Source organism: Lepus europaeus, chromosome 21 (genome assembly GCF_033115175.1).
Source record: "Lepus europaeus isolate LE1 chromosome 21, mLepTim1.pri, whole genome shotgun sequence".
NCBI classification, from domain to species: domain Eukaryota; kingdom Metazoa; phylum Chordata; class Mammalia; order Lagomorpha; family Leporidae; genus Lepus; species Lepus europaeus.
The window spans coordinates 17,021,397-17,041,088 of NC_084847.1; the positions used below are offsets into that span (position 1 = coordinate 17,021,397).

At 43.0% G+C, this 19,692-nt stretch overlaps 1 protein-coding gene across 1 annotated transcript in view; it reads left to right on the top strand.

Moving 5' to 3' along the window:
* The window catches only part of DNAH3 (dynein axonemal heavy chain 3), a 176,547-nt gene that overhangs the window by 79,176 nt on the left and 77,679 nt on the right, over positions 1–19,692 (top strand). Inside the window, exons 29-36 of the mRNA XM_062180013.1 lie at positions 3,787–3,895; positions 4,122–4,235; positions 6,107–6,283; positions 7,887–7,978; positions 10,006–10,225; positions 11,023–11,157; positions 13,156–13,267; positions 15,683–15,924. Coding sequence (XP_062035997.1) covers positions 3,787–3,895; positions 4,122–4,235; positions 6,107–6,283; positions 7,887–7,978; positions 10,006–10,225; positions 11,023–11,157; positions 13,156–13,267; positions 15,683–15,924 — 1,201 coding nt within the window. The remainder of the gene's footprint in view (positions 1–3,786; positions 3,896–4,121; positions 4,236–6,106; positions 6,284–7,886; positions 7,979–10,005; positions 10,226–11,022; positions 11,158–13,155; positions 13,268–15,682; positions 15,925–19,692) is intronic.

Sequence of the window (19,692 nt, forward strand, 5' to 3'; positions counted from 1 at the left end):
GGTAAGTGTAGTATTGATATGTGACCATGAATATGACATGGGACTTAAGTAGAAAGCTCTCCAATAACAAGAATCAAGATGGTGCCTGGAACTCTCATGGCCAAGAAATAGGCAAGGGGTCAGGTCAAGGATCGAAACAAGGAGTCTCTAAGCTCTGCCAGCCCTGCTAGCTCTGCCAGCTATCTGATGAAGAGATAGGATCATCTTGTGCTCAGCAAAGTACTTTTCCATTTCCCTTGAATTCATTGCAATGGAAATATGGATTTATAAACTTGTCAATTTTGTGTGATGTTTAGATATCTTTTATATACTTATAGTATATTTTACATATAAAATATATATAGTGAATTTTTTTAGATTGCAAAAATAATACTTGAGAATATTTTCTCATTCAAAATATCTTGTTTTCTGGGGCCAGTGTTGTGGCAAGGCAGGTAGAGCTGCAGCCTTGCTTTGCTGGCATCCCATATGGGTGCTGGCTTGTGTCCCAGCTTGTTACTGTGGATTCGTTCTGAGAGGAGGAGCGTGGTGGGGGCAAGAGGCGCGGAGTCACCACACAGGCCCCGGGAGTTGGGTGAAAGCGGGCCAGAGGCAAGCAGCCCACAGACTCGTTTATTTCAGTTGGTACAACATCTTATAAAGCCAAGACCAGCCAATCCAGTCAAGGGGCAGTTTATTCCCTAACCAATCACAGCCTGTTGCCAGGCAGGCTCCGTTGCCAGGTGGGTTTTGAAGCCATTCCTGAGTAACTGACGCTCGCTTGCCAGCGGCCATCTTGGCACGGCCTTCTCATTCCACCACACCAGCTGCTCCACTTCTGATCCAGTTCCTTGTTAATGCCTGGGAAAAGCAGCAAAAGATGGCCCAAGTACTTGGGTCTTTATCACCTATGTAGGAGAACCAGGAGAAGCTCCTGGCTTCTGCCTGGCCTAGCCTGAGCCTTTGCAGCCATCTGGGGAGTAAACCAGCAGATGGAAGATCTCTCTTTTCTCTGTCCCTCTCTCTCTGTAACACTGCCTTTCAATAAATAAATAAATCTTTTTTTAAAAAAAATCACTTGTTTCTGTGTCCTATAAGTTTAACTTTTTTTTTTTTTAATTTTTGACAGGCAGAGTGGACAGTGAGAGAGAGACAGAGAGAAAGGTCTTCCTTTGCCGTTGGTTCACCCTCCAATGGCCGCCACGGTAGCGCGCTGCGGCCGGCGCACCACGCTGAACCGATGGCAGGAGCCAGGTGCTTCTCCTGGTCTCCATGGGGTGCAGGGCCCAAGCACTTGGGCCATCCTCCACTGCACTCCCTGGCCACAGCAGAGAGCTGGCCTGGAAGAGGGGCAACCGGGACAAGATCGGTGCCCCGACCGGGACTAGAACCCGGTGTGCCGGCGCCGCAAGGCGGAGGATTAGCCTAGTGAGCCGCGGCGCCGGCCTATAAGTTTAACTTTTTAAAATGGATTTATTTATTTGAATAAGTTAGGCAGAGAAAGAAGAGAGAAACAGAGACAGAGAGTTACAGACCTGTAAATAGAGCTCTCCCATCTCCTGGTTCACTTCCCAAATGCACACAGTCATCAGGACTTGGCCAGGCCAAAGCCAGGAACCCAGTTCTCAGTCTGGGTCTCCCACATTCATGGCTGGGACCCAACTACTTGAGTCATCACCTTCTGGCTCCCAGGGTGTGCATCAGGAGGAAGCTGGAATCCAGAGTGGAGCCAGGACTTGAACCCCAGCACTTGGATACAGGATGTGGACATCCTAAGAGGGATGGCAAATACCTACCCCTGTGGTTTTTCATTTATGCATTCACTTATTGCACTCATTGTTCAACAGCCATTTGTTTCTTTAAATAATTTGTATTGTATATATTTATGATATGTAATATAAGATACACAGATAGTAAAATAACTACTATAATGGTACAAGTTAACCTATTTATCATCTTACATAGGTAGCTATCCCACAATCCCCCCAACTCCTTGTGGCAAGAGCACCTATAATCTACTCATTTAGTAAAAATCCTGAAAACAATATATTATTATTAACTGTAGGCCTCTTGAACAACCACTTCTTTTTTTTTTTTAAATATTTATTTATTTGAAAGGCAGAGTTACACAGAGAGAGAATGAGAGTCAGAGAGAGAGGGGGGGGTCTTCCATCCACTGGTTCAATCCCCAGTTGGCCGCAACGGCCAGAGCTGCACCAATCTGAAGCCAAGAGCCAGGAGCTTCTTCTGGGTCTGTCACGTGGGTGCAGGGACCCAAGGACTTGGGCCATCTTCTATTGCTTTCGCAGGCCATAGCAGAGAGCTGGATTGGAAGTGGAGCAGCTGGACTCAAACCAGCACCCATATGGGATGCTGGCACTGCAGGCACCGGCTTCACCTGCTATGCCACAGTGCCACCCTGATCAACTAATTCTTGAAGCGCACATGTCAGGTGCTGTATTAGTTTGCTGAGGGATGAGGAGAAGAATCGAATATGTCTCCTGAACTCAAAGTTCAGAGCGTAGTGGGAGAAATATATTTACTTTCCCCGTTCCATCAGCACTGATGATCTTTGGAATATGGAGTTTATGAGTACTTTTTACTTTTCTTTGATTAACTTATATATGGATTTTTTTATATAGAGAGATTCATTTGTTCATTTTTTCTTTATAATTTTTGATTTGTCACTTTCACTTCAAATGTAGATATTATATACATAACCATATATGCTATTTTTCTTAAAATCAGAGATGTTAATATCACAAAATGAGGGATTTATGACAGTGATCATAAAATGGTATGATAAAGTGAAGCAATATTTGTAACTAAATACCAAATGACATGACACCCACACAATTTTTATACTCCTCTCTCTCTCTCTCTCTCTCTCTCTCTGTCTCTCTTTCTCTATATATATGTATGTCTTACACAAATAAGAGAAAGCATGTGATGTTTGTCCTTCTGGGTATGGCTTATTTCACTTAGCATAATGATATCCACTTCCATCCATTTTGTTGCAAATGTCAGGATTTCATTCTTTTTTGTGGTAGAGTGATATTTTATGCTGCAGTAATATTCCATCATGTGTATGAATCCCACATTTTCTTTACCAGTCATCAGTTAATGGACCTCTAGGTTGATTCTATGTCTTTGCTATTGTGACTTAAGCTGCTATAAATGTGAATGAAGGGGCCAAAATTGTGGTGCAGTGAATTAAGCTGCCACCTGCAACACTAGCATCCTGTTTGAGTACCAGTTTGAGTCCTCACTGCTCCACTTCCTATCCAGCTCACTGCTAAGGATCCTGGAAAAGCAGCAGATGATGACCCAAGTACTTGGGACCCTGTCACCCATGTGGGAAACCCAGATGGAGTTCCAGGCTTTGAGCTTCAGCCTGGCCCAGCCCTGGCCATTGCAGCCATTTAGGGAATGAACCAGCTAATGGTTTCTCTCTCTCTCTCTCTCTCTCTCTCTCTCTCTCTCTCTCTCTCTGTCAATCCTTCCCTCTGTAACTCTGCCTTTCAAATAGATAAATCTTTTTTTTTAAAAAATGGATGTACATATTCATTTATTCAATCAGTCATCCAAACATATGTTTGTGGATACACCAGGCACTGTGCCAGGCTCTGAAGTTACGATGAGTAAAACAGAATTTTTTATGATGATGTGTTGAAAAAAATGATGATGTGTTGGTTATATGATCAGGGGAAATTTTTAACTATTTGTATGAGTCAAAATAAATAAAAAGCTAGTTTCTTTCCTGTGTGTTAGGACTCATGCACTGAGTTCCTGTTTCCTTCTGCTTAGGACTCTGATGGGAGCTTTGAAGCTGAACCTTGGGGGAGCCCCTGAGGGTCCAGCTGGGACAGGCAAGACAGAAACCACCAAAGATCTAGCCAAAGCTTTGGCCAAGCAGGTAGGAAAAAACCATCCATCCCCACCCACTCTTCCTGTCCCTCTCTGGACTCCTCTTCAGGGAAGTGAGCATGCAGTTCAAGGTGGTTTCCTGTAACAGGCAGAGTGGGGCCCCAGCACTTCCAGTAGAACAAGCAGAGAGGAGCCCTACCCTTGTCTGATGTTGCAAGGTAGTTTGGATGCAATGGAACCACCCTAAAGGGTAACCACATCCTGCCTCTTTCTAGTGTGTGGTCTTCAACTGCTCAGATGGTTTGGATTACAAAGCCATGGGAAAGTTCTTCAAGGGTCTCGCCCAGGCTGGAGCATGGGCCTGCTTTGATGAATTCAACAGGATTGAGGTAACTCTGGCTTTGTGTTATAGAATGGAGGGGTTGAACATGGAGGGGCCTTTTTCTGGGCACTTAAATCCATGATGACAGGGCCTTATGTCTTCTCTATGACCCTTGCAGAGAGTTTATACTCAATGAACTAAGCAAAAAACAGGAGATGGAATACATATTTTATACACATATCCCCACCTCCCTATTCATTCACTGGTTCACGTGCTCACTTCGGCAGTACATATCCATTCACTGGCTCATTCAAAAATTAATTGAGCAGCTCCTAAGAGGGTACTTCAGGAAGCTTCTGGGAAAATGAAATTAACAGTTGAGTTTATTTTAGAATAAAACAATTTTGAAATACATGCATAGTTTTTCATGAATTCACATGCTCCATGAACTTTTTAAAGACCTCTCATATGTGTCACTGACGCTGCATATGTTTATGATACAAATTAAGAAATAGTCAGCTTAGAAAATATTACAATAGGCCGGTGCCACAGCTTACTTGGCTAATACTCCGCCTGCAGCGCCGGCACCCCAGGTTCTAGTCCCGGTCGGGGCACCAGATTCTGTCCCGGTTGCTCCTCTTCCAGTCCAGCTCTCTGCTGTGGCCCGGGGAAGGCAGTGGAGGATGGCCCAAGTGCTTGGGCCCTGCACCTGTATGGGAGACCAGGAGGAGGTGCCTGGCTCCTGGCTTCGGATCGGTGCAGCGCCGGCCGTGGCGGCCATTTGGGAAGTGAACCAACAGAAGGAAGACTTTTCTCTCTGTCTCTCTCTCTCACTGTCTAACTCTGCCTGTTAAAAAAAAAAATTACAATAAAACAAAGGGGAACAAAAATTAAATTAAACAAATAGAATATGGTAAAGTCTATAGTGGTAATAGAAAAGAGGCATCAGAAAAACATGGGTGATTAATTCTATTTGAGTGGGGAATGAGATCAGAAAATATAAACATGCAATTTGAACCAATAAACACTCCTACTGTGTCAAGCGCTACTCCAAGTATTGAAACAAAGTACTATAGAAATTCCTGCCAGTGCCGCGGCTCAGTAGGCTAATCCTCCACCTGCGGCGCCGGCACACCAGGTTCTAGTCCTGGTCGGGGCACCGGATTCTGTCCCGGTTGCCCCTCTTCCAGGCCAGCTCTCTGCTATGGCCCAGGAGTGCAGTGGAGGATGGCCCAAGTCCTTGGGTCCTGTACCCCATGGGAGACCAGGAGAAGCACCTGGCTCCTGCCTTCGGATCAGTGTGGTGCGCCGGCCACAGCATGCCGGCCACAGCGGCCATTGGAGGGTGAACCAACGGCAAAAGAAGACCTTTCTCTCTCTCTCACTGTCCATTCTGCCTGTCCAAAAAAAAAAGAAATTCCTTACACATGCACACACGCATACCAATTTTGTTGTTCTTTACCAAAAATCCCAAATCATCCATCTCAGTTTTTTTTTTTTTTTTTTTAATTTCAAAAGGCAGGAAAACACAAAGAGACAAACAGGGCTCCCATCTACCAGTTCATTCTTCAAATGTCCACAATAGGCAGGGCTGAGCCAGGCTGAAGCCAGGAGCCAGGAATTCAATCCAGGTCTCCCACATGGGTGACAGGGACCCAATCACCTGAGGCATCATTGCTACCTCCCAAAGTCTGCATCAGCTGGAATTGGGAACTAGAGGCAGGACTCAAACCAAGACTCTCTGGCATGGGGCATGGGCATCCCAACCTGCATCTTAACCACTAGGCCAAATGCTCATGACCTACTCCTAATTTTGAATGTGAAGATCTGGTTTTCATATGATTGGGTTCTCTCTCTCTGATAAATGAAGGGGACTCTGACAGAGTGGTGTGGCTGTCACAAGTAGGAACTCACATCAGCCCAACATTTTCTCTCCAGGTAGAAGTGCTATCTGTGGTAGCCCAGCAGATTCTCAGCATTCAACAGGCCATTATTCGGAAGCTAAAGATGTTCATCTTTGAAGGCACTGAGCTCTCTTTGAACCCCACCTGTGCTGTCTTTATCACCATGAACCCCGGGTATGCTGGCAGGGCTGAACTGCCAGATAACCTCAAGGTAAACATGAGTTTGTGTAAATGATGAATGTCTGTGACAGAGTAGAAGCTTCTAGAAGTGGGGATCTCATAGAGAAGCTCAACAACAGGGCCAGGTGAGAGTCGTAGAGTATCAGATTTCAATACAGAGAACTGTGGTAAACCCGGACTGGACCACATGGAGTGCCCCCTTCGTTCCTAAGCTAGACAAACCTAAACTGGATAAGCCTGAGTAGTTTCCATATAAAGACAGGCAACCACAGAGATAATAAGACTGCATGTTTGACCCCAGTGTCTATGCTGAGCTGGCCTGAGTTATAACCAGGGCAATATCTATTGACTGGCCTTGCTGCTAGTAGAAGAAAAATGCCTCTGAAAGGGAAGAGAGCCAACAAGGCCATCTTCAGGGGAAGGTGTCCCTACATGACCTTAGCATGCTGCTTTTATAGAAGGAACAATGACCCACAAAAATCACTTGGTCTTCTCATGTGGGAAGAACAACTACCACTTGAGCTTCATGAAAGACTGACCAGAGGAAACCTTCAGGCATGCTACTTCATTGATTTGATTCTAATTTATTGTACTATCCTCTTGGGTGGAAGTCGTAAGAGAGACCCACACACACCCAGTCCACTGACATGTAGTACACAGCACTCCATCTGCTTGATATCCATTCTGATTAGTGCCCTGGATTCTTAGACCACTTCCTCTTTCTGAAACTGGAAGAGAATCAGGGAGATCCTTTAAGTAGCTCCCCACTTCCAGGTCAACATTGACCATTGAGTGCCAAAGTAGAATGTGAACTTAGATTTCTCAGTTTTTACTGCCCAGTTGTAACCACCCCCTGCACCCATATTAGATCTGCACAGACAGCGTTCATGAGGTAATGTAATACAGAGGAAGTCACCAGGGGATGGTGTCAGGAGGCCTGGACTCTGGTCCCAACTCTTCTTCTAGCTAACTGCAGGACTCAGGCATGTCACTTCTCCTCTAGGACCTAAGATTATTACCCGATACTTAATGTTTATTGAGCACCCCATGTGTAATCACATACTTTTGTAAGTACTTCATCTACATGATAGCTATCTATTCTTATAACAACTCTATGAAAGGGGACAAAGTTGTTAGTCCATTTTGAAATATAGATCTGAGTTCTAAGAGAGCTCATAGAACTTGGACACAGATGTTAGATAGCAGGACAGGAACTCAAGATCTATCTGACATCTGGATTATTTTGATGCATGTTGGTTCAATGTTCCTAATTGATTTCTAATGTCCATATTGAACACTGGGAAGCTCTAATATTTGGATGATGCTATTAGATATCCTTTTTTGGCACAGGATAATGAGCTGTTGTTGGAATACCAACACCTAAAGCCTTTCAACCATTGAGAGGCCCAATGTGACAGCATGTATCTGGACAGGACCATTGGAGGGGTTAGTTGAGCAGTGGATTCAACCATTAAAAATGGGCTCTCTGCACTAACACATCCTCCAACACTCTTTTCCAGGATTGTTAGTAGAGTGGCCTGAATGATCATGCTACTTACCTTTGCCTCTATAGATTCGCCTTTCCCCAGTACTCACTGTAGTGTTCAGGTTCTGATTGGTTGTTCCTTTTCTAGGCCTTGTTCCGTACAGTGGCCATGATGGTACCAGATTATGCCCTCATTGGAGAAATCTCCCTGTACTCTATGGGGTTTCTGGACTCCAGAAGGTATGGTACATTGGTTTTCTAAAGTCTTTTAAATAGTATTTCTTGGCCAGCGCCGCAGCTCAATAGGCTAATCCTCCACCTGTGGCGCTGGCACACGGGGTTCTAGTCCCGGTAGGGGCATCAGATTCTGTCCCGGTTGCCCCTCTTCCAGTCCAGCTCTCTGCTGTGGCCTGGGAGTGCAGTGGAGGATGGCCCAAGTGCTTGGGCCCTGCACCCGCATGGGAGACCAGGAGAAGCACCTGGCTCCTGGCTTTGGATCAACGCAGTGTGCCGGCCGCAGCGCGCCAGCCACAGCAGCCATTGGAGGGTGAACCAACAGTAAAGGAAGACCTTTGTCTCTCTCTCTCTCTCTCACTGTCCACTCTGCCTGTCAAAAAAAAATAATAATAATTTTAAAAAAGTAAAAAAAAAAATAGTATTTCTTTGTGTGGTGGATTGCTCTTTGGAAGGAAAGAGGGAAATGTAAAAAACTTGCTTCCTCCCCTTCTCCCTAGCTGATCTGGGAGCACATGAGTATAGCCCTCCACTTGTTTCTGACTCCATTCCTAACTGGAAGATGTTCCAGATTCCCAAGAAAGGGTCTCCTCTCTCTTCACATATGCCTGGACTTCTATTGAAAAAAGCAGCCACGGATATCTCCCTCATCCTTCACTGTAACCCATCCACACCCACATTACTAAATGGCTTGAGGCAAGATAATAAAACAAATGAAATTATTCCAAGATTGGAGAGAAAAATTTAATATAATTTACTATTAAAGTATAATCAATACAACATTTATTGGCTGCAAGCCACTGGGTTATCGCTCATTCAAGTATTACCCAGGTTTTCAACACACACACACATACACACAGGCCAGTGTGCACAAAGACACACACAATGACACATGCAAGTAATCATTGTAAAATGGCTTTTCAATCAATTGATTTTTTTGTCACTGTTAAAACAGGTGTCTCCACAAAGCCCTAGGTGTCCTTGTAGCTTTGGTGCCCTCATTTGTGATGCCAGGGGCTACGGACATTTTCAAAATAGAATGTGTAATCAAGGAGGTGTCATTTGTTCTTCCCATAGTAGACCTGGATTACACTGATCTGCTCACTGATTTACTTACTCAACTGGCAAACCTTTATTGAGCTGCCTCCCTCATCCCCATCTGCTAGGTGCAGATGAACAACATAAAGTCTTTGTTTTGAAAGTGAACTGATTTTGTAAAGAGGATCTCCATAAGGGGAATGCTTGTAAGTATATCAGTGAGGATAACTCTGACCCCCAAATATCAATTGATTAGCACAATGTAAGTTTATCTCTGATTCTCTACAAACCTAAAATAAGTGTTTATAATCAGGGTAGTTTTCTCCCAGGTGTAGTTTACGAGCCCTCATTACTCACACCTCAAGGCTTTAGCACATGACGTGGAGGTTCTTACAGAAGAGATTTTTCCAGGCCAGCCCCGGAGTTGGTGGTATCCATCAGTCACTTCTATTTAGATTTTACTAGCTGGAACTCAGTAGTGTGGCCTGCCCTAACTGCAGGCCAGGCTGGGAAATGTGGTCCAGCTATATGTCCAAGAAGACTAAGAAAAGACCATGTGTACGAGTCTACATGTGTTGTGTGCTTAGTACATTACATTTTAAATGTTTTTCTTTTAAATTTTAAAAGTAATGTGGACATTGGAAAGAATTTATGTTACAGAAATAAAAAGAGTGATTTTCCCATCAGTAACCTTTTGTCTCACTTCTAAGGATTAACATTGTCAACAGTTTGATATATTCTTCCCAAATTTGGTTGTGTGTGCGTGCATATAATCATACATATATACAGGTACATAACACATACTTTCACATAGAGTACATGTTATACATACGTGTGTGTGTATGTTTGCTTTATTTCATCTTAGCTTTCAGAGTCAAGTCCATGAGCAAGCCTATTACTGAAGGGGGAGGAGACAAGGATATTGGGAATGCCTGTTAAGTGGGATACGGTCATCCCTAGGAATCTGCAAATGTGATGTATCTTTGTTCTCCCAGTCTTGCCCAGAAGATTGTGGCGACCTATCGCCTGTGCTCGGAACAACTGTCCTCCCAGCATCACTACGACTATGGTATGCGTGCTGTCAAGTCTGTGCTCACTGCCGCAGGCAACCTGAAGCTCAAGTATCCGGAGGAGAATGAAAGTGTCTTGCTGCTCCGGGCTCTGCTTGATGTCAACCTGGCCAAGTTCTTAGCGCAAGATGTCCCTCTGTTCCAGGTATGCACTGCCTTAGCACTTCGGCTAAGGACCAAGGTTCAACTTCTGAAGATGAAATGCTTTGTTTGTCACCTCCTCCACCTCCTCTTACATCTTCTGACCTTCTTTCTTCTCTAGCCACCACACCTATTACCTGATACCTTCCCTGCAAAGTTTAAGTAACTATGGTGATAGAAAACATCCCTGTCTAGTCCTGATTTTATTTTTTTAAAGATTTATTTATTTATTTGAAGGACCCGGGCCATCTTCCACTGCTTTCCCAGGCCATAGCAGAGAGCTGGATAGGAAGTGGAGCAGCCGGGACTCGAACCAGCACCCATATGGGATGCCGGCACTTCAGGCCAGGGCATTAACCCGTTGTGCCACAGCGCCGGCCCATAGTCCTGATTTTAATAAAAAGGATTTCATGGGTAGGATAATATTTGCTGTTGGGTTTCAGTAGTTGTTCTGATCCAATTTAATTAGTTTGCTTTTATAATTAATTTAATACCTGTTTTCCTTACTGGAATGTGAGCTCTGTGAAGAAAGAAATCAGGGCTGTCTTGTTCATTACTAGTATGATGACTGGAAGGCAGTACAGCCACATTACTTGCTGACTTCTAAAATTATTTAGGAGGGAAATCATGTTTTACATACAGTGTTGACATTTGTAATGTTGGATGAGTTTTGGCACAGGAAAAATGAAGTGTGGAACTTTTCAAGATTTCTGCTGTCTATAGATCTCATTTTAGGAAAATGTTGAAATCTCGTATGTGATACTTCACCCTTTCCACCTTCTCTTGAATGCTTATTAACAGGGAATTATATCAGATTTGTTTCCTGGAGTTGTTCTTCCAAAGCCAGACTACGAAGTTTTTCTGGAAGTGCTGAACGAAAACATCAAAAACATGAAACTCCAGCCAGTACCTTGGTTTATTGGGAAAATCATCCAGGTTGGTTTCGTGTATCCACATGGGGATGTCTGAGTTTCACTGTTTGCTGGAGTAAGACATGAGAAAACTTACAGCATACTTAATGTGAACTGATAGCAATCAGAGGTGCCTCAGTGGAGACAGAGGTAAAACAACAACAGAAACCACTTAATAATCTTTTTTTTGTTTGTTTCTAGGAGTTTAAAAGCCCAAATTTAAAATCTAGTATTTTTTTTACCATCTTCCTTAGTATTTTTATTTTTTCTTTGATTTGAGAACAAAACAGACCTTTGAACTTTGAATTACTTAGAATTTTCTCAGTTCCAAATGATGGAAGCCCAACCCAAACTTCCTTAATAAACAAAAAGGAATTTATTCACTCGACTAACTCAAGTGCAGGAATATGGTAGCCTCAGATGTATCAAGATCTAGGTTTTTAGATAATATCCTTAGGAATCTACCTCTTTTCATTTCTGAGCTCTCTGGATTCATATTTGACTCTCAGTTGGGCCTCCCCAAAAAACCCAGACTTTTATTGTCCCAGATAACAATCCCATAAGTGAGATGTGTATCTTCCTGTAAGCACAATTCTCAGAAGTAGCTTTGAATGGCTCTGATGAGGTCACAAGACCATATCTGAACCAATCACAAAGATAAGACCTGGACCATAACTCCTCCTCTACCTCTGCCAGAAGTGAAGATGGAGTTGGCTGCACCCTTATGAGGTCAACCAAATGATGGCTGCCCAGAAAAATTGGGGTGCTGCTATCAACAGTCAGGAGAAAGGATATTGAACAGGGAAACTGTGCTGATAGGTCCTCCTCTACCACCTTCATGGTCACTACCTTCATTTACACCCTCCTTAGAGCTTACCTCCAAAGTGAAAAATAATGAAAATTTATCTTTAAAATAAAAAAGCTTCAGGTGTTCCTTTTCTCTGAGAGACTCACAATCTAAGGGAAGAGGGGAAAAAAAAACATAAAATTTTACATAAACATAAATGACCAAAATATTTGCATTTCAACTATCACTGGCTACTTGTCACAGACAGAAAGGAACAATGAGAAAACTCACGAAACGGGCTTCCCCACAACTGTTGATTCCCAAGTGTAGGGAATGAAATTATGTGGAATGTTGTTTATATATTTTTTAAAAGATTTGTTTATTTTATTTGAAAGGCAGGGTTTCAGAGAGAGGGAGGGAGAGACAGGAAGATTTTCCATCTGCTGGTTCACTCCCCAAATGGCCACAATGGCCGGATCTAGGCCTGTCTGAATCCAGAAGCCTCTTTTGGGTCTCCCACCTGGGTGCAAGGACCCAAGCACTTGCGCCATCCTCCGTTGCTTTCTCAGGCACATTAGCAGGGAGCTGGATCTGAAGTAGAGCAGCCAGGACATGAACTGGTACCCATATGGGATGCCCGCACTGAAGGTGGCCCCAAGAATGTCATTTATATTTTATAGCATAGAGCCTGGCTCAGAAAGAACATTTTCATTTGCTGAAAGATCTAATCAAGTTAGAGCAGCAAGGAAGCCTCAGAAAGGGTGCTTCTGATAGAAATGCAGTTTGCTAAATGATCACCATTTCCTTTTCTTTTTAAAAAGTAAATGGCAACAGCACAATGAAAAGATTAAAGGTACTGAAGTCAGAGAGCTGTCTCTTCAAATCCTGTCTCCACCACTGAAGAGTTTGGGCAAGTTACTGAGCCTGTTTTGGGCTCAGAGTCTCCATCTGCAAAAGGTGGATTAAATGAAACAATTTGGGCAATCACTTGATACTTAACATATAATTAGCTATAGAGAATAATAGTTTCCATCCTCTATGTAATCTGAGACACACATGTTTATTCACCCAAAAGATACTTAAACAATAAATCACAAAAAAAGGCTGCATTTCACCTGAACTAGAAGTGGGAGTGATCTCTCTCTCTCCCACCACTGGTTCCTCACTAGCTGCTGACTCAGTTGTGGTGTGGGGAGATTTGCAATGAGTAACTCCTTGTTTGACATCTCCTCCCAGATCTACGAGATGATGCTGGTAAGACATGGCTACATGATTGTTGGCGACCCCATGGGTGGCAAGACCTCTGCTTATAAAGTGTTGGCTGCAGCTCTGGGTGATTTATATGCAGGTAAAGCTCCCCTCCTTGGCTTCCAGGGAGGACCAGACTCCCCACTCACTTGGCTGGCTCCATGGAGATAATGCCAGGCTGTTAGTTATGCCAGCCCTGGAGCGTGATGTCAGAGCTAGAAATAGAACATGGCGCACAGATGTCTGCAGGCGGAAAATGAAGGGCGGGGGGACTTCTGGCAAGGAATTTTATGTGCACATTCTTAAGACTGCAGGAATTTTCTCAAATACTAAACAGAGGCTTCTCCAGAGATTCCTCAATGAAACTCCTATCATTAGCCTAAGCAAAATCATTCTGAAAGCAGTCATTTCATGCTTCTTTTCTTTTCTTTTTTTTTTTTTTATCCATTCTTCCTTTCTCTTTCACTTTCCCTTTCCTGCCTCCCTTTTAAGGTAGAGGACATGAACTCAAACTTTTTAATTTTATTTATTTATTTTTTGAGAGAAAGAGAGAACTCCCATCCACTGACTGGTTCATTCCCCAAATGCCTGGAAGGATCCCTGTCTGAAGCCAGAGCCAGAGTAAGAGCCAGAAATTCAATCCAGGTCTCCCATTTAGGTGGTACAGACCCAATTATTTAAGATATTACTGCTATCTCCCAGGGTGCACATCAGTCAGAATTCTGGAGTCAGGACCTGGAGGTGGGTATCATATACCCAGGTATTCAAAATAGAGGATGCCAGCATTTTATTTATTTAAAAGGCAGAGAGAAGGAGAGGAAGAGGAAGAGAAAAAGAAAGAGCTCTTTTACCTGCTGATTCACCCCCCATATGGCTGCAACAGCCAGAACTGGGTCAGGCCAAACCAAGTACCAGGAACTCCATCTGGGTATCTTATATGGGTGGCAGGGACTCAAGTACTTGGGCCATCTTTTGCTGTCTTCTCAGGTGCATTAGCGGGGAGCTGGATTGGAAGTGGAACAGCAGAACTCTGGCTGGCACTCTGAGATGGGAGTGCTGGCATCACAAGCAACTGCTTAGCGTGCTGTACCACAATCCTAGCTTCTTGGGACACCAGCATCTTAACTACTAGACCGTACTTCTGAATCTGACTCAGACTGGGACTAAACTTCTCTTATCCTCTGTTTTCCCAGCTATAAAATGGGATTATTGTGAGAATTAGATGAGATTATCCAAGTAAATAACCTAGTACAGCACCTACTCAACAAGTAGAAGCTATGTTTATTGGTAGGGAAAATAGTTAGGGGTTTTCATTGGTATAAACCCAAACTTATGGTTTTGAAAAGTAATTCCTTATTGTGCATGCATTTACATTATTGCTTCAAGTACTTCATTTAATGACATTGGATGACTGAGTTGCTGTAGGATTTTTGAGGTTTTGTTTTGGAGACTAACTCAGCAAGCACAGTAATAATTTTGGCATTTGATTCTAGTTGAGAAAGGATACACCTCCATTGTCTTTGCCTCAAAACTCTGCAGAAGTGATTATTTAGTTCATGGTTTAGGCATTCCACCTTTTCCTTATTTTGAAGGGTGTATAAAAGTGTCACTGTTTCTGCTGTTAAATACATATGCTGCGCTGTCCATAAACCTGAATATTCCATTTGGGTCCTAGTACTTCAACAGTGTGCATTCCCCCAGAGGCCAGTTGACAGACTGAGCAGTTGAGGAAAAGATTTCAGAGCTAAACTAGCCCTTCAGATGAAGAAGGGTAGCCATCACTTGCCAGAACCCTTTTTTTATCTGTCAGCTGTCCCTCATCTCTGCGAAAGCCAGAGTTCTTAGGGTGCCTGTGAGAGCCAGACATATAAAGAAGGCTGATAATTACATCTCGCCTTTATTGCTTAAGTTCATTTAGACCCGATCGTACTTACTTAGTCTTGGATTTGACTGGCACATTTACTATATTTGAAATCAGAGTCAGAAAAAAGTATGGTGAGAGACTAATGTATGCTGTAACCCACAGTTTAAGGCATTGTCTACTCAGATGTCCTGATCTTCATGAGGATTGAACATACATTATAGAAAGACTTTCCTTATAGAGTGTAATCATTAAAGGTTCATTGGTCTTTTTTTTTTTTTTTTTTGAAAGGCAGATAAAGATCCACTATCCACTGATTCACTTCCCAAATGCCCACAACAATCAGCGCAGGGCCAGACCAAAGCCATGAGTCAGGAACTCAGTCTGGGTCTCCCACATGGGTGGCAGAGATCCAGCCACTTTTACCACCACCTGCTGCCTCACTTCTTGTGCATTAGCAGGAAGCTGGAATTGAAACAAGAGCTGGGACTTGAAGCTGGGGACTCCACCATGGGATGTAGGCATCCCAACTGGCATCTTAACCACTGTGCTGAATGCCAGCCCCAGTTGGTCTTTTTGGAGTGGCATTGTCTCTTGTCTAATGTTCTGATTTTACTACAGCCTTTGTAACTGATGTTGGACCTTCTTGCCCAGCTAACCAGATGGAGGAGTTTGCTGTAGATTACAAGATCATCAACCCCAAAGCTATCACAATGGGTCAGCTGTATGGGTGCTTTGACCAGGTGAGCCACGAATGGACAGATGGTGTCCTAGCCAATGCTTTCCGGGAGCAAGCATCTTCAATGTCTGATGACCGCAAGTGGATTATATTTGATGGACCAGTGGATGCTGTTTGGATTGAAAATATGAACACTGTTCTGGATGACAATAAAAAGGTAGCTATTGATGCTGATACCACTTTTGTATGGGAGAGGTATAAACTCTTATTGAAGTGAGTGATTGATCAAAACTGTATATATAGATTTGTTACTAAGAATAAATGCTCCTCAAAAGAATTAACAGTTAATTCATATATTATGTTTCTGTTTGTACTTGTAGTCAATAAAATAAGAGCATTTAGAGACAATGTTTATAGTAGTTAAAATTGTTGATGCTACTGTCAGATTGAATTCCTACCTCTACCAGTGAGCTATGTTGTATAGGGCAGGAGATGTAACTTTTCTGAATCTCAATTTTCTCATTTGTAAAAAGGGAATAATAAAAGAGTTATGGATAAATGAGATAATATACCCATAGTACCTGTACTAGTCAGTTTTTCTTTGCTGTAGTGAAATACCTGAGGCAACTAACTTTATAAAGAGAAATTGGAGAGATTCAAGTCCAAGATTAGCTTACCCCATTGGTTCTGCTTCTGAAAAGGGCAGTGAATGGCAATGATGGAGTGTGATGAGCTAGGAAGCAGTTATAAGCTTAAATAATTCAGGCTTACATAACTAACCCTGTTGTGAGAATTACTTTCTACGGGCATGCCTCCAGTGATGTATGGCTTCCTTTTATGCCCATCTCCTAAATATCATAAGTGAACAAAGTTTCCACACTCTTAGTACCATTAACTTATGACTTTGGAGCTCAGATGCCTACATGAATTTGGGAGTCAAATCATACTCCAACAACAGCAATACCTAACATACGGGATGTGTTTTGGTTATCCATTACTGTATATCAAAATAAGCTAATATTTAATGGCCTAGAATAACTTTGTATTTTATCATGATTTTGGGGCTTGGAATTTTGAAAAGACTCCACTGGGTAGGTCTCTAATTGTTGTGATTTCACTTGGGGCAACTAGGACTGGAGGAGCCACATGAAGATGGCTTTGTCACTTAATGCCTGGGGGAATCATTCCTCCCTAGCCTCTTTCTTTTGTTCTCCAAAAAGCATCACATCTTCCAGGTGCTGACTTGGTGGTCTTGGGGTAGTGACACTTATGCTGTGACTGACTTCCAATAAGCAGAAAGTGGAAGGTTCCAAGAAATTAAGCGCACATTTGGAACTGACATAGCATCACTCTCTCTGAATTCTAATGGTCACAGAAGTCACAGAGCCTGACCAAATTCAAAGGAGTAGAAAAATAGACTCCACCTCTAGACAGAGTCAAACAAGGCTACACTCAAAAGCACGTAAGGGAGGGGAGATGTAGTACAGCAATCTTTGAACAAACACATTCTGCCACAATACATATAGTAGCTAAAGAGCTTGGACTTGAAGCAGGTGATCTGTTGTTGGGCATTTGTGGAGATACTCATTGGTTTCTTCTTCTTCTTCTTCTTCTTCTTCTTCTTCTTCTTCTTCTTCTTCTTCTTTCTTCTTTCTTCTTTCTTCTTTCTTCTTCCTTCTTCCTTCTTCCTTCTTCTTCCTTCTTCCTCCTTCTTCCTCCTTCTTCCTCCTTCTTCCTCCCTCTTCCTTCTTCCTTCCTCCTTCTTCTTCCTTTTTCTTCCTTCTTCTTCTTCATTTTTTGATGTCTGCTTTCAGTGAATCTCTAGAGGCTTATAGTGGGTATGGCCAGAGAGCTCTGTTCAATTCTCCAGGGTTAAGGGCCTGCCTAAGCTCACACCCAGGTTTGGCATGGTAAATCTCTCTCTTTTTTAAATCAGAAAGGAGGTTTATTCTGCTCAGCTGAGCATCTCTCAATGGGGACCAGTGCCTGAGCACTAGCCCCAGTGGGTATAATATTTGTCCGCTCTGTCCCAAGGACCACACAGAGGATCTGTGCAGTCCTCAGTGTAAGTTCAGATTCCCCAGCAATGTCTCTCACCAGGTAACCAGGAACCCCTGAGCTTGTGGAGTCCCCCACTGAGACTTCTCAGTGTGAGACTTCTCAGGGTGAGTCCTCCCACACACCCTCAGTTTTTTTCACAGTCCCGGTACAAAAGCTTCATACAGTCACAAGCTCCTAGCCCCCTGTTAGTTCTCCCCACCCGAGTCAGGGGTCTCCACTCAGATGGTTGCCAGGTGCAGACACGAGCTGGCGTAGCTGTTACATATCTCCAAAATGGAGATATTGGCTTGTTACAGGACATCATTGTAAAGTGATATGGAAGAGAGAAACATGTCCATCCTGTCCTTTATTTATTTTTTTTTTCTCCTCTAGTTTGGCTGGTACACTTTCCCCCATGGCACTCCAAGTCAGGTTTCCTCTAGGCTCTTGCTACCACCTTTTCACCAGTGTCTTGGGCTGCTGCAGTCTGGTCTCATCTCACTTTCCAGCGCTGGTGTATAGACTCACTGCTGCTGGAGTCCCGAGCTGTGGGTGCCCATGCCCTCCACTTAGGTCCGCCAGTTCTCTAATTTTGGTAGAGTTTCCTCTGCCATTTTCTCCCTACCTCTTCCCTGAGACTACACTCTCTCCACTTTTTAAAAACTGTCTTCTCCTGAGCTAGAGCAGTAAGTTCCCTCTCTACTCCACCATCTTGGAACCTGCCAAACCAGGTGATCTGAGTTCAAATCCTGCCTCTGCTGTGTAACCTCATATGAGCTATTTAGACTGTCAGTGCCTCAATTTAATCATCTGTAAAATGAGGATAACAGTGACACCTCACAATGTTGTTAGGAAGGTTAGATAAACTAACATTTGTAAGTTGTTTATACTAATTCCTGGCATATAAGAAGTGCTATGTAACTGTTTGATAAGGTAAAATAAGAGAAGATCACCATTTAAAGAAAGAATTTCTACACTGAGAATGCATCATTACTAAATCAAAATATATTTTCTAACTGTGTTTAAATGTCACGAGAGTAAAAATGAGTCATGTTCAACAATGGAAGGCATAATTACCAAAATTATATACATATACTAATGATAGCATGATTTTGATTATATATATAAAACATATAAAAATAGAAATAACTTTCAGTACATGATTTGGACTTTATTATTTAAATTTATTGTACAGATTTATCAGTTGGGGGAGGCTGGCGCTGTGTGATAAGCCTCTGCCTGTGTTACTGTCATCCTATATGGGCACCAGTTCTAGCCCTGGCTGCTCTTCTTCCAATCCAGCTCTCTGTTGTGGCCTGAGAAAGCGGTAGAAGATGGTCCCTGAACCCATGTGAGAGACCTGGAAGAAGCTCCTAGCTTCAGATCAGTCCAGCTCTGGCCATTGCAGCCATTTGGGGAGTGAAGCAGTGGACAAAAGACCTAACTCTGCCTCTCAAATAAATAAATAAAATCTTAAAAAAAAAAAAAGCACAAATTTATCAGTTGGTCTTTAAACTAGAAGTATGAAGGTTGTCAAAATCAGGGGATTTCCTACTGGTTTTTCTCAGCTCTGGGTGTATATAAAACTATAGTCCCAGATGTGATTTGTGTTTTACTTTTCTGCATACTCAGAGATGACACAGCTGGTGATGTCAGCCCCATAGCAGCTGCTTGACCTTCCTGGGGATGTCTGCAGTAACCTTTTTTAAGATGGGCTCAATATAGCCCAGGTAATGTGCAGGAAATTTAAAAAAAAATTTTGTTTATTTATTTGAAAGCCAGGGGGAGGGAGATCTTCTATCTACTAGTTTATTCCCTAAATGCCACAAAAGCTGAGGCTGGGTAAGGCCAAAGCCAGGACCTGGGAACTTAATCCGTATCTCCCATGTGAGTGGCAGGCTCCAAAGTATTTGAGCCATCATCATACCTCCCAGGGTGTGCATTA